Source organism: Rhinolophus sinicus, chromosome 8, assembly GCF_057876585.1.
Source record: "Rhinolophus sinicus isolate RSI-liver-muscle chromosome 8, RSI-T2T, whole genome shotgun sequence".
NCBI classification, from domain to species: domain Eukaryota; kingdom Metazoa; phylum Chordata; class Mammalia; order Chiroptera; family Rhinolophidae; genus Rhinolophus; species Rhinolophus sinicus.
The window spans coordinates 71,751,674-71,764,992 of NC_142508.1; the positions used below are offsets into that span (position 1 = coordinate 71,751,674).

Sequence of the window (13,319 nt, forward strand, 5' to 3'; positions counted from 1 at the left end):
TAGGGGAGGGACAGATACAGCAGGTGACTGCTAATGGTTACAAGGTTTGGGGGGAAGAATGATGCCAATGCTGAAATTAGAGAGTGGCTATGGCTGCAAAACTCTGTGAATATGCTAAAAACCATTGTATTGGACACATTAAAAGGATCGATTTTATGGGGAAAATGCCTAAAACTCCATAAAGCCATTATGGGGGGTTTTTTATTAGTTTCAAGAGTACAAAACAATGTAGTAGTTAGACATTTACACCGCTCACAAAGTGATAACCCCTCTCCTCCAATCCTCTACTCCTCTGAGATTGTATACAGCTGCTACAATTGCATTGACTGTATTCCCTATGCTGTACAAAGCTGCAAACAACTCAGCTGTCCAACAAGTGATCAGTTTACAGTATGGTACATACATACGTGGGAATACTGCCTACGGAAACTACAAATCCCAGGATGTCCCGGGCTCGCCCAAGCCCCAGTGATCATGTGACTGCTGTTCACGTGTCGCCGCAGCCGGCTCCGGCGTGAAGCACGGTAGGTAGGTGGGCAGGAGGTAGCGGCCGTGCAGGGTGGAAGCTTTAGGTCCCCAGGGCCCGACCGAGGCCGAGCCCTGCCCACTCCCTGCAGGGCTCCGAAGCCTGGCGTCCTGGGCCCCACGCCCGCGCTCCGCTGGGCCGGCTGTGCCGCGCCGTAGCCCCGCCTGTCACTACCCAGCCTCCACCTAGTCCTAGGCCGGGATCGAGTCCTGGAGCCCCGCCCCTGTTTACCCCACAGAACCCCACTCGCCTCACTTCAGGCATGGGGGTCGTCCCCTCCACTCCCGGGGTGCCATGGTTCACCTCCCAATGCAGCCCACCCCTTACATTACTGGGATCCAGCCCCAGGCTAGAGGGGGAACCTGCTCCTGTTGGGATCTGAGGGCCCTACTGACTGCAGTGGTTACAGCTCGGGCCTGAGCATGCTGCATCAGGCTTCTAGTTCTGGCTCTGCCAACTCCCCACTGTGACCTCAGTCTAGCCTCTTCCCCTCCGGGGGTGGGGGGGGGGGCTGTTTCCCTGACTGGTCTGGTGCTCTCTTCTATGACAGAGTCAGTGGCTCAATTCCCTGGGCTCTGCTGACCAGCACAAAAACAGCTCAAACTTTTCTTTCTGCTGACGGCACGTTTTAGGTAAAGCCGTGAGAAAGAAGAAATTGGGGCCAGAGAGAGAAGGGAGGAGAATCAGATCCCAGATCTTTGGGGAGAGGAGCTGTAAGGTGCAAGCCCCCTCCACCATAGCCCATCAGGTGGAAAGAGCAGGTAAGCTGGGGACAGTGGAGGTGAGTGCTTTGAGGGGAGGGCAGGCTGAGAGATCTTGGGCCAAGGCTGAGACCTCTGTCTGAGATGTGAGCGGGGTTGAGGCGGTCTCACAGCTCTGGTAGCACTCGCTTTGCAGGGCCCTGTCTCTAGTTTTCCTGGAAGCCTGGGAGCCCAACACTCTTCCTCCACTACTCGCTGCTATTTTTTTTTTTTTTTTTTTTTTTTTTGCTGGGTTGCTGGCTGGGTGGCAGATTGCGTAAGAGGAAGTACTATGGCATCTGATTGATCTTTCTGGACTTGGAGCCAGCGGAAAGATATTTCCTCTGGAGCTGGTCCCTTGATTGCATGTGTGGTGACAAATATCAAAGAGCACCCAAACTCTCCCTTCCCCTCTCATGAGTGTACCATTCCCAACTGTGCTTGACCTTCTTCAGAAGCAATGTGAAGCATCTGACTACCCAGGGAGCTTCCTTTGCCGTTCTAAACCACTGGTGTGCTGAGGGCAACAGAGGGAATGCTCCTGTGATGAACAGGGGTTAGGTCAGTCACGTGGGCAAAGAGTGAGCACTGACCTGAATTTTGAAGGGCTTTGAAAGCTATGCAGAATTTAGACTGTGGACTGGAGGGAGGTGTGCTGGGCTGTAATACATTGAAATGCCCACAGTTCTGAGTGAGGGATATTCTTGGGACTCTGTGGTGTGGAAACAGGCTGGAAATCCAGAGAGATCTGGGTCCAAATCCTGCTCTGCAACTTGCTAATATGTGACCCTGGGTCAGAAGCTCTCCAAAGCTTTGTGACCCTGGGTCAGAAGCTCTCCAAAGCTTTGTGACCACTTTCATAAGGACTGAATTAGATACGTCCGTGACACTTCTGCCCCATATGTGGCCTCTCTCTAGTGCTGCCATGTTAGTACCCCTCTCTTTTATGTCTATGTCTTTTTACCTTACGGGTCTGTAAGTCTGAAACAAGTAGGGTTTGCCTCTGACCTATTTCTGTCTCTGCCATCCCATGCTGGGGCACCCAGTCTTCTACACAGAGGCACACCTGGGTTTGAATCCCAGCCACATGATCATGGGAAATTTGTTTCACCTTTCTGTGCCCACCTCAGGATAACCCTAGTACCTGCCTTTCCCATCTAGGCCAGGATGAACCAGAGCCCACAAGCCTCCTAGCAGAACAGCCCAAACAGGCTGGTGCCGCCCACCAGCTGAAGGTCTTGCCTCAGCTGCCCAGGGGATGTGGTCGTGAAGCAGAATCTGCAGACCCTGCAGGAAGAGGTCTCCCAGGGCCATGGCCCAGGTCAGCATCAACAGTGACCCTGGCGAGTGGGGCTTCAGCACAGACCCTGGGGAGCGGGCCCGTCTGCTACAGAGTCCTTGTGTGGACACAAACCCCAAGAGTGAGGGGGAGGCCTCCCCTGAAGGTCTGAGCAGAGGCACCACTTCTACATTTGGTGCCATCTTCATCGTAGTCAATGCCTGCCTGGGTGCAGGGTTACTCAACTTCCCAGCAGCCTTCAGCACTGCCGGGGGCGTGGCAGCTGGCATCATGCTGCTGATGGTGAGTGTGCAGGCCAAGTGGGCAGAAAGGCAGTTCAGCTGGTGGGTATGGCCTCTTTGCCTCAAAGGGGAGGCTTTGGATCAGGGATGGTCAGTAGGTGACACATGCTACCACTGTCCCCCCCGCCCACCCCCCCACACACACACGGGAGGCATTACTAATCTATTCCCGCATTCTTTCCTCTCCCAGACAAGGCTTCAAAAGCCTTCCCAGCAATCAGGGAAATTTGACATCAATTGCATGTTTAATAATCTTGTGGTTCTGTTTAAAAAGCAGGCCCTTGTCTTTTAGAACTGTATGCTGTAATATTTGCTGTTGAAATGATATGATAGCTTGTATTTTCTTCAAAATAATCCAGAGTAGAAGGAATAGACGCAACAAAACTGGCCATGCATTGATGATTTTTGAAGCTGAGTGATAGGTGTATCTATTATACCATTCTATCTACTTGTGTGTATGTTTGAAATTTTCCACAAAACTTTTGTTTTTTAAAGAAAATCGCAATTTAGCAGCCCCCAGTAATCTATTAAACTTGCCCTACAAGATGAAGTTAATGTGCCAACTGGCTCTGGACACTGGCCCAGTAAATGCTGAGCAAGACCAGGCTGCCGTTTGCCGCCCGGCTGTTCCCACCCCCTCTTGCTCTGTCGCTGCTCACAGGGCATGCTGGTTTTCATCATCAGTGGCCTCGTCATCCTGGCCTACTGCTCCCAGGCCAGCAATGAGCGGACCTACCAGGAGGTGGTGTGGGCGGTGTGTGGCAAGCTAACGGGCGTGCTGTGTGAGGTGTCCATTGCCATCTACACATTCGGCACCTGCATCGCCTTCCTCATCATCATCGGGGACCAGCAGGACAAGAGTGAGTTCCCTAGTAGCTACCTCATCCCTTCACCTTGGCCCTGGGGTTTCTGGGGGGAAGGGAAGGGCATGGAACACCTGCCCCAGGCACATTCATCTGGAAACCCTCCCTCCTGGCTGCTGTGCCCATGAGACCGATGGAAGTCCTGAGGCCCAGCAGAGCAGGAGGGCCGCACCCTGCAGCCACCTGGCATGACACTCCCTCCTTCTTCCCTGTGCAGTTATAGCTGTGATGGCAAAGGACCCTGATGGGGCTGGTGGCAGCCCCTGGTACACAGACCGCAAGTTCACCATCAGCCTCACTGCCTTCCTCTTCATCCTGCCCCTTTCCATTCCCAGGGAGATCGGCTTCCAGAAATATGCCAGGTTTGGAGGCCCCACCCCAGCCTGGGCCAGACAGCTCTGATCACAGGCAACTGGAGACCCAGGGGCTGCTGGAGATGCCACCTTGCCTTGGGGCAGCAAGAGTGGGCAAGGCAGGGCGGACCAGGGCTTGCAGGGGTTCCAGCATAAGTCTTCCTTTTCTGTCAGGGACAAGGGAGACAGTGGCCCTTTGTATCAATGGGATACTCAGCTCCAATGTCCTTGTCAAAGAAGGGACAGGTGATAATCAGGTGTGTGAAGACAGCCTCCTGGCCTGGGCCCTGGCTTTCCCAGGGAGAATGGGATTTTTGATCAGTTGGGATTGTCAGCCTGGCAGCACCTTCCACACAGCTTTTTATGAAGGGAGAGGCTTCCTGGCTTATGATCTGAAAAGCCATGGGATTCTAAGCTGTTTCCTGTGGTCCATAATGGACAGGGTCACACTCAGCTGTGTCCATGGTCCCCTTTAATGTTGACATTCCAGTATTTGTACCTTCAACCCTTTTACCTCCAGTATCTCAAAGGCCCTCGTTCTCAAAGTCCCTGCTTGCAGCCCTCGCCAAGTGGCGGCTGCTCTGACTAAAATAGGAGATGAGCTTTGAAGCCCAGTCTTCCAAGCCATGGACCTGAACCAGCGCATGTCCTAATGGTCAGAAATGTCATCTGGCCTCCTGCTGGGGTCCAGCTCCCTCCTAGCTATGGCCAGTTTCTCCAAAACTTATTTCTCATGCATGTCTTGAGTCTTGGCTTGGAATAGCCTCCCAGTTCATTCAGTAGACACTGTGGTCACTAGAGCTGCACGTGGATGCCCCTGGGGTGGAATCAGACAAAGGGCGCCTGGGACGAGGGAGGAGGAAGTTCAGTCCTTTCTTCCCGCAGCTTCCTGAGCGTTGTGGGCACCTGGTATGTCACTGCCATCGTTATCATCAAATACTTCTGGCCAGATAAAGAGATGACCCCAGGGGACATCCTAACCAGGTGGGTAAGGTCCCCCAGGTGCCACAGGGTAGAAGCCACCACTTGGGCCCCAAGAGGTGCTGGGTCAGACATGAGAAGGCCACATAGGTTCTCTTCTCAAGGCTCATTAGGTCATCGGGGCTTGACTCATGGGTATTGTGGGAAGGAGCAAGAGATCCCGATATTTTTATTGGAAGGAAGAATGAGAACCAGAGATGGGAAGACTTTGCCACTGCCATCCAATAGAGGAGCCAACATGAGACTAGGCCTCAGGTGTGGAGACTACCAGGGTAGAATTGCACATTTTTCTAACTCGTGCTCATCTGTAATTTCTGTATCTGCTACATAAAGATGAGTCTGTTTTGTCATTTCCCTTTTCTTGAAGAGAACAAACCAGAAAAGCAAAAGCTCCAGTGCAGGAGCCAGAAATTCTGGATTTTGGTTCCAGGAGGGCCTTCCAGAGCCTCGGTTTACTGACCTGTGAAATGGAGATGTGTCTTCTCCTCATTCCCAGATTTCTGTGGCTTGAATGTGTAGATGCTAGTTGGTGGAGGTCATAGTGGGCTGAATGAAGACTAAGGGCAGTGGGTTGTTGGTGGCTCTGTGAGGTTCACAGGCAGCAGATTCTTGTGTGTTTGTCCACAGGCCAGCCTCCTGGATAGCCATGTTCAATGCCATGCCCACCATCTGCTTCGGATTTCAGGTGCCAGTTGCCTTAGCTCACTCCTTACTCTATGATGGAGCCCACATTCCAGGCAGGATGGGGGAGCCTTGGGAGGAAGACTGGAGTGGGGGCCCCAGGACTTGCCTCTTGTCCCTGTGGTTTTTGCCCCCAAGGTACCTCCCTCTGGAAACCGGGGGTGAGGTCGCTTCCCCACCATAACTGTGACCTTCACCCTGACAGTGCCACGTGAGCAGTGTGCCTATCTTCAACAGCATGCAGCGCCCCGAGGTGAAGACCTGGGGCGGGGTGGTGACAGCCGCCATGGTCATAGCCCTCGCTGTCTACATGGGCACAGGTGAGTGCTCCCCTCCAAAGGCCAGGCTTGGAGTGCTCCCATTTTCCTTCTTTGTCCCCAAATCCTCGGGTTCAACTTTCCTGGGGACAGCCGTTCACGCTTAGCACACCAAACCCTTCTGTAGGCATTGGCTGAAACGTGGCTGCCTTGGGCCAGATGAGAGAGATGTATTCATCCGTTCATTCAGCAGCTCTCCACTGGTGCCTAGTAAGTGCCAGGAACTGCTCTCGGCCTGGGGAATGCCATGGAGATACATAGACCTGGTCCTGCCCTCATGGAATTGACAGTCTAGTCAGAGAGGTGGTCTTACAAGAGTAGAGCAGGAATCAGTAAAGAATTTCAGACAGTGATGTGTACCATGGTGACAGTGAAACGGAAGATGTGAATGGGATTGGGAGGGGGCAGCTTAAGGGGGTAGTTCACAAAAGACTCCTCTGTGAGGCGTTGGCATTTGGGGAGGCCCAAATGATGAGAAGGAGCCAGAATCTAAAGAGCTGGGGGAAGAGCATTCCAGACAGAGGGACCAGAAAATTCCAATCCCTGAGGCTGGGACAGAAGAAAGGTCTGTATAGCTGTAGAGGCGCAAGTTCGGGGCAGGGGACAGTCCCTGAGGCCAGACAGGGACTAGGGCCAGAGCCTATTGGGCCTTGAGGACTGTTGGGAGCCTGACAGGAAACATTTCAAGCAGGAGCATGGCTCATTGAAAGATGGCTGCAGGTGCTGCGTGGAGAATGGTCTGGATGAAGAAGCAGGACTGGACGACCAGGAAGGATGGCCCTGTGATTCTTTCCCCAGACAGTTCTGGGGCCAGCACTGTTCTACCTCTGAGCACAGAGCCAGGAGTGAGAGGCAAATGGGCAGAGTCCCTGCATTCCTGGGGCTCGTGTTTTGGTTGGGGAAACAGACAATACACAAGTTTAAAAACATTTCAGAGAGGGGAGTGCTGTGAAGAAATCACAGGGTGTTGTGAGATAGCGTTGAGGGTGGGGGTCATTGTGGATGGGCTGGGCAGGGAAGCGTTGTCTGAGGAGGGGACATCTGGGCTGAGACCTGTGTGATGAGGAGATAGCAGCATGAAGGGCTGAGCAGATGGAAAGTTAGTGCAGAAGCCTGAGGCAGGACCGTGCTGGGCGAGTGCACGATCAGAAACGTGGCAGGGGAGGGTGGGTGTGAGAAGTCAGGGAGGGAGGCTTCTGATCCCAGCCCGACACCCTGTAAGCCTCTGGACCTGCTCCAACGCCTGCCCCATCTGATGTCACATCCAACAGTGAATGGTCCATTCAGCCTTACCCTCCCAGGGTGGCCCCGACCCAGCCCTCCTGTCCCTGCCCTCAGGCATCTGTGGCTTCCTGACCTTTGGAGCGTCTGTGGACCCTGACGTGCTCCTGTCCTATCCCTCCAATGACATGGCGGTGGCTGTGGCCCGGGCCTTCATCATCCTGAGTGTGCTCACCTCCTACTCCATCCTGCACTTCTGTGGGCGGTGAGTCCCCCAACCCCACTGGGCTGCTCCCTCGGGGACCCTGAAAGCCCTTTGAACATGATCATGTGGCCTTGTGCGGAACCCACTTTGTAGAAGGAGAAATTGAAGCCCATAGGAAACAGTGCCTAGCATGGCCCCGCAAGTACCCCAGCCGGGTCTTGGGGTCCTTTTTGTCCCAGAGTTCCCAGAACATTCTGTGAGTCCTGTGAGAACCTCTAGCCTAGACTCTTTTCTGAACACACAGCCTTCTGGGTTTCCCAGCCCTTTCCTTTCGGGAGAAGAATAGCATCAGTTCCCGCCGGGTGAGCACGTCCTGGGCCAGGCAGAGCACTAAGCCCTTCTCATTGACCATCTCACCCAGCCCCCAAGGCCGCCCCAAGAAGAGGGCAACGAGGCCCACTTTACAGAACAGGAAAGGGGCTCAGGGATCAGGGCCTCGCCTGCATCTGCCCAGCCGGGGGTCTGGCTCCAGGAGCTGGAGGTGGGGTCTGTTAGCGGCTGCGCGGCTGAGGCTGAGCCCTCTCCCTATGGGCAGGGCGGTGGTCGAGGGCCTCTGGCTGCGCTACCAGGGGGTGCCCGTGGAGGAGGACGTGGGGCGGGAGCGGAGGCGGCGAGTGCTGCAGACGCTGGTCTGGTTCCTGCTCACCCTGCTCCTGGCGCTCTTCATCCCTGACATCGGCAAGGTCATCTCCGTCATCGGAGGCCTGGCCGCCTGCTTCATCTTCGTCTTCCCAGGTACAGACCCCTGGCTCCCAGGGCCTCCCGGCCTCAGCTCCTCGATTGCTCACCTGCCCGGCGAGAGCAACCACCAGCATTCACTGTCCCCCTCCACAGGCTCTGTGCCAACCCCTATGCAAGCATCCTCTCCCGAAAAGAAGATATAGTTGACACTCTGACTGATGGGGAGATGTGAGATTCAGGGAGGGTAACAAGCTCACCTAATGAGTAACAGAGCCTTTCAACTTCAAGTGTGCCCAAGTCCACATCCTATACCCTTAAGCCCCCATTCAAGTCCCTGCTGCTTCATGACCATCAGGAATCTGGCTGGTTCAGTCCCCAGAGGGCAATGGGATCTGGTGGCAGCACCCTGACACAAAAGCCAGGAGATCTGCGTTTCAGACATGGGTCTGCCACCAGATCCCTAGAAAACGCTCCCATCTTCCCAGCCATGAGTTCTGACAATACCCAGCTTATTTCTTTTGAGGAGACCACCTAGAAAGCCCTTGCCACTTTGCTTGGAGCAAGGGGACCACATCTGCTCAGAAGTGTCCTGGGAAGGGCCCTGGGGTCTAGGCACCACTGGGTCACCTTCCAGGCCTGCCCCTTTAGCTCTGAGTCTTGCCTGCAGCCCAAGGTGTCCCTGTCAGATGCTCGCCTCTCCTAGGAGAACAGATCTAGCACGTCCAGCTGGGTGTGGCTGGCAGAAATAGCATATCTGGAAGAGTAAACAGTCCTTTCTCCATCCACCACCACTGCCTATCCATAAGGGGGGAGGCTAGGCCTGAGGGAGGGAGCCCACCCAAGCTCTCAGAGCCACCTCTTCTCTTCCAGGGCTGTGCCTCATTCAAGCCAAACTCTCTGAGATGGAAGAAGTCAAGCCAGCCAGGTAAAGCAGGGCCCAGCCCTCGGTCCTCGCCCGTGGTCCCCTCAGGGGACGTGCTAGATCAGGAGGTAGCCTCTTATGTTGGGGGGGAGGGGTCCTTAACATAGTAGGGGTCAGAAGGCTTGCATACTTTGAAAAACACAAGTTTTGAAAATACTTTTTTTTTTAAATGGGTAACATGCTAGTTATGACAATTCAAACACTACTGAAGGACTTGAGAGGAAACAGTGGAAGTCCCTCTTCCCCCACAGCCCACTCCCTACCACATGCCTTCTCCTGAGAGAGCTCCATGCTATCAGCATGGCCTGTGCCCTTCTGGACTCTTCTGGGCATGTGTGCCTGTCTGTATGCAATGCTCTGCATGTGGACACACAAACACACGGGATTTTGTATCGAGTTTGTTTTTTTCAAAAATGGTTTCATGCCAGACACACTTTTCTGCCACTAGCCTTTTTTTTTTTCCATTTAACCATGTACCTTGGAGATCACTCTATGTCAACACAAGACAGTCCATTTCTTCCCTTTTGAAGGGCTGCAGAATCTTCTGCTGTGTGAACGTGTCCTGGATGTGAACACTCTTACACACACACATCTTGGCACAGCTGTTCGAGGTTCTTGGCAGGATCGATTCTTAGAAGGAAATTGCTACGTCACAGGGCATGGCCATTTTTATTTTGGCACAAATTACCCTCCACAAGGGCGGTACCAGTCAGTCTCCGCAGCACTGAATGAGAGTACCCTGACCCCCCCTCCCCTGCCAGCGCTATATGTATAACAGCCTTCTAGATTTTTGTTTAAATAGATAGATATAAAAACACCACACTGTTTTCATATGCATGTTTCTCTGAATAGTAAAGAGGTTGAGAATAGGTTGCATGCTTTTTAAAAATATATATTATGCAAGTAATATTCATTATATAAAATCTAAAAAAACACAGACAAGTCTACGGAAGCAAATAAAATCATTCTTACTACCCAGTTATAACCTTATTGCTATTTCTGATGCATATATTTGCTTTTTTTTTATTAAAGTTTATTGGAGTGACAATTGTTAGCAAAGTTACAGAGATTTCAGGTATACAATTCTGTAATACATTATCTATATCTCACATTATGTGTTCACCACCCAGAGTCAGTTCTCTTTCCATCACCATATATTAGACCCCGTTTATCCTCTTCTAGAGCCCCCCTCCCCCCTTACCCTCTGGTAACCCCTAAACTACTGTCTATGTCTATGAGTTTTTATTCCTTCATTTGTTTGTCTTGACCTTTTGTTGTTTTCAGTTTTATATACCACATATCAGTGAAATCATGTGGTTCTCTACTTTTACTGTCTGACTTATTTCACTTAGCACTTTTTTTGTTTTTTGTTTTTTTAATGAAATGGCTCACACTCTATGTCACCTGCTTTTTCCTGAAGATCTTTCCATCAGGAGACATGCGTTCTGATCGTGGTCCTGCCCTTGGCTTGCTGTGACCAGTCAATCCCATTAGCCTTGGTCTCTTTACCTGTGGATTAAGGATCGTACACCTAGCAGCAGTAACCTTTGTATGAAAAGCCCTTGAGAAATAGGAGGTGTTCTACAAGAAAAGAGATTTAAGTAATTATGGTAACTCACTGATATATGCATGTATCAGACATCTGCAGAGTCAGGGGTGGGTTGACTGACCAGGCTCCTCTCTCGTTCTGCCCTACAGCTGGTGGGTGCTGGTCTTTTACGGGGTGCTCCTGGTCACCCTGGGAGCCTTCATCTTCGGCCAGACCACAGCCAATGCCGTCTTTGTGGATCTCTTGGCATAACCAGTGCTTCCCAGGGAACACACGGCCTTTGCCATTGGACACAGGAACCCATCTCGTACTGCTGCAGGGCCACCCTGAGTACAGCATCATTCACCTCTACACCCAACATCGTTTTCCAGGGATGGATCTGGGATGAAATCAGGCTCCACACCTCTGGACAGCTCAAACCCAGCTCCCTTCCTGCTCCACTGTCCTGGCAGTGACGTGGATGGTGGGAGGTCTCGCATCACAAAGCAACCTTCCCCCACTCCTCCAGCTCTCAACCTCTCCATGCCTAGCACCCATCGGTGAAGAGGGTCAGAAGAAAGGATGCAGCCTAACCTCCCTCTGGAGAAGGAATGTGGGCAAAAGGCCACCATTGTCCACAGAGCAGCCAGTCCTGAGTAGGGGCATGCCTCATTAGCCCAGGACTCACTCAGCGCCTGCTCTGGTCTCTCGGCAGACCAGCCAGCAGAGGCTTCCTCTGGTATCTGACAAGTTCCAAAGGTAGCACTGAATTAACATAGATGCGCAGAGGCGGATAGATTCATGCCTTGTCCACTCCCTCCTGGGCCCACAGGGAGCCTATCGCCCGCTTTCCCATGGCTGATTGACATTTCCCAAGGCTTTGGGGCCTCGCCCTGTGTCATTACCCACACCCAGGTGTCCTCCTCCATCCCCAGACATTCCCAAGTCTAATGTTTACAAATGGTGCCAGCCCGGCTCAGCCAGGGGCCAGGGGCGTCCCGTGCCACGGTGCTGTGAGTACTCTGCCGTTCGCTTTCCCCATGCCGGGGAGTCTGTCTTCTCTCTCAGATCCCAGGTGGGCCCCTCTGTTCAGAGGCACAAGCGTGGGTGATGGACAAGTCTGGGACCCTTGCAGACCTGTGTAGGCTGGGCTGGTTACGATCAAGGCGAACCTGTCATCTTTTCTTCTAATGATTGCTTCTCTTCTCTCTGCCCTTCACTTCCACACACACCCCCACCCACCCTACCCAGCATGGTAGCCCAGAGATAAGAAAGGCAGCTGAGAGGTGGCTGGTTAGCTCAGTTGGTGGGAGCGTGGTGTTGCCGGTTCGATCCCCACATGGGCCACTGTGACCTGCGCCCTCCTTAAAAGAAAAAAAGAAAGGCAACTGAGTTGTTCTTGACTGGGTAGTATTTGACTGCAGGCATGCCAGCCTGGAAGTTTCCCTTCCAATCGGGATCTTGTCTGCTCCTCCCCGACCCCATCACTTCACACCCCCCCCCATCCCATTTTTCGGAGTAGCTCAATCTCTCCTGCTCACATAAGCATTGGGGCGGTGTGAGGGCATGCAAAACCCTCTCATCAACTTCAGCCCCACATGCCCACCAGGCCTGGCCTTGGTGGCCCGTCAGTCACCTTGAGGTCACATCTGGACTGTGCCCCAGGCAGGGTAAAGAGGAACTATTCTCTTGCTCCATATTCCCATTTTGAACACCTCGGCCACCCACTTTGGCCAACACCCGGCACCGAATCAGGCTTCCTTTACCTGAAACCTCTGGCATTTCCCTGACCCCTCCTGCCCAAAACCTCAGGGGGGGGAGGAGGACCCGCCCAGCAGCCAGCCACTCAGGGCAGTCAGATCTCAGAAGCAGAGGCTGACTGGAGGCCGATAGGCTCCTGCTCAGTCCCCAGATGGGGTGATCTGCCTTGCCTCACATTCTCTCAGTCCCTGGGGCCAGCCGCACTCTGCTGTTTGCTCTCTGCCTGCTGCCAGCACCCATGCCTGACAAGGTTAGGAGGCCGGCCCGGTCAGCAGGGCTGCACAGCCTCCTAATGCTGGATTTTGGGGGTGGGGGCAGCTAAGGGAGTCCTTGCCCAGAACCCAACCAGTTGGGACAAGGAGCTGGAATCCACTTGGCCTAAGAGCCCCCTCTCCTTCCCAGGGCATTTTACTGTTTCTTTTCTTCTTATGCACATCCAGACCAAGGAGGATAGTTAATAAAAAGGGGCTTGTGCTGCTGAACTGTGTGGCCTGTGTCTGGTGCTGGGGACAGAGTCCAGGCCACTGGCAGGAGGAAGATAAGCTGGGGTGGGAGTTGGGGGTGGGGCAAGAACTTTTAGCTTATTGTCTATAACCCATCTCAGAAATGGGCACCACCATGCTCCATTGACCGAGCTGGGAACCCACAGTGGTTCTTGACACCTCCCTTTTCTTCCACATCTCATGAGCCCTTCCCACTGACTTGGGAATCTTCTTGGTCCCCTATCCTTCTGCCTCTGCCTTGGCTCAAGCCCTCACTGTGTCTTTCATGCACTGCTGTAGCCTCAGACTGGCCACCATGCTGCATGGCCCTCCCTGACCTAACTCTTTAAGTGAACTTCAAAATCCTGAGCATTGACACCCCATCTTTCCAGAAGCATGTGTTGAGCAGGCCCCTTT

The 13,319-nt window shown here is 53.2% G+C and overlaps 1 protein-coding gene across 3 annotated transcripts; it reads left to right on the top strand.

Moving 5' to 3' along the window:
* The first annotated feature begins 480 nt into the window (after positions 1-480).
* On the top strand, positions 481-12,902 carry SLC38A7 (solute carrier family 38 member 7). 3 transcript variants are annotated; one of them, XM_019755018.3, is made up of 12 exons: positions 481-524; positions 1,159-1,287; positions 2,428-2,848; positions 3,509-3,707; positions 3,928-4,072; positions 4,949-5,047; positions 5,672-5,729; positions 5,931-6,045; positions 7,381-7,528; positions 8,064-8,263; positions 9,080-9,134; positions 10,830-12,902. In XM_019755018.3, the coding sequence occupies exons 3-12, from the start codon at positions 2,579-2,581 to the stop codon at positions 10,930-10,932; spliced, it is 1,392 nt and encodes a 463-aa protein (XP_019610577.3). In that variant the 5' UTR covers positions 481-524; positions 1,159-1,287; positions 2,428-2,578; the 3' UTR covers positions 10,933-12,902. The 3 variants fall into 3 exon arrangements, with proteins under 3 accessions (XP_019610577.3, XP_019610585.3, XP_088656453.1); XM_019755026.3 differs by having other exon boundaries at positions 2,428-2,587; XM_088800327.1 differs by lacking the exon at positions 481-524 and having other exon boundaries at positions 1,149-1,287; positions 10,830-12,042.
* The last annotated feature ends 417 nt before the right edge of the window (positions 12,903-13,319 follow it).

Excerpts from the sequence above, each read along its gene's own strand:
- SLC38A7 (XM_019755018.3), top strand. The coding sequence starts at position 2,579 with ATGGCCCAGGTCAGCATCAACAGTGACCCTGGCGAGTGGGGCTTCAGC. Across the intron at positions 4,073-4,948 it reads GGCTTCCAGAAATATGCCAG|CTTCCTGAGCGTTGTGGGCA; the intron begins GTTTGGAGGCCC and ends TTCTTCCCGCAG. Across the intron at positions 8,264-9,079 it reads CTTCATCTTCGTCTTCCCAG|GGCTGTGCCTCATTCAAGCC; the intron begins GTACAGACCCCT and ends CTTCTCTTCCAG.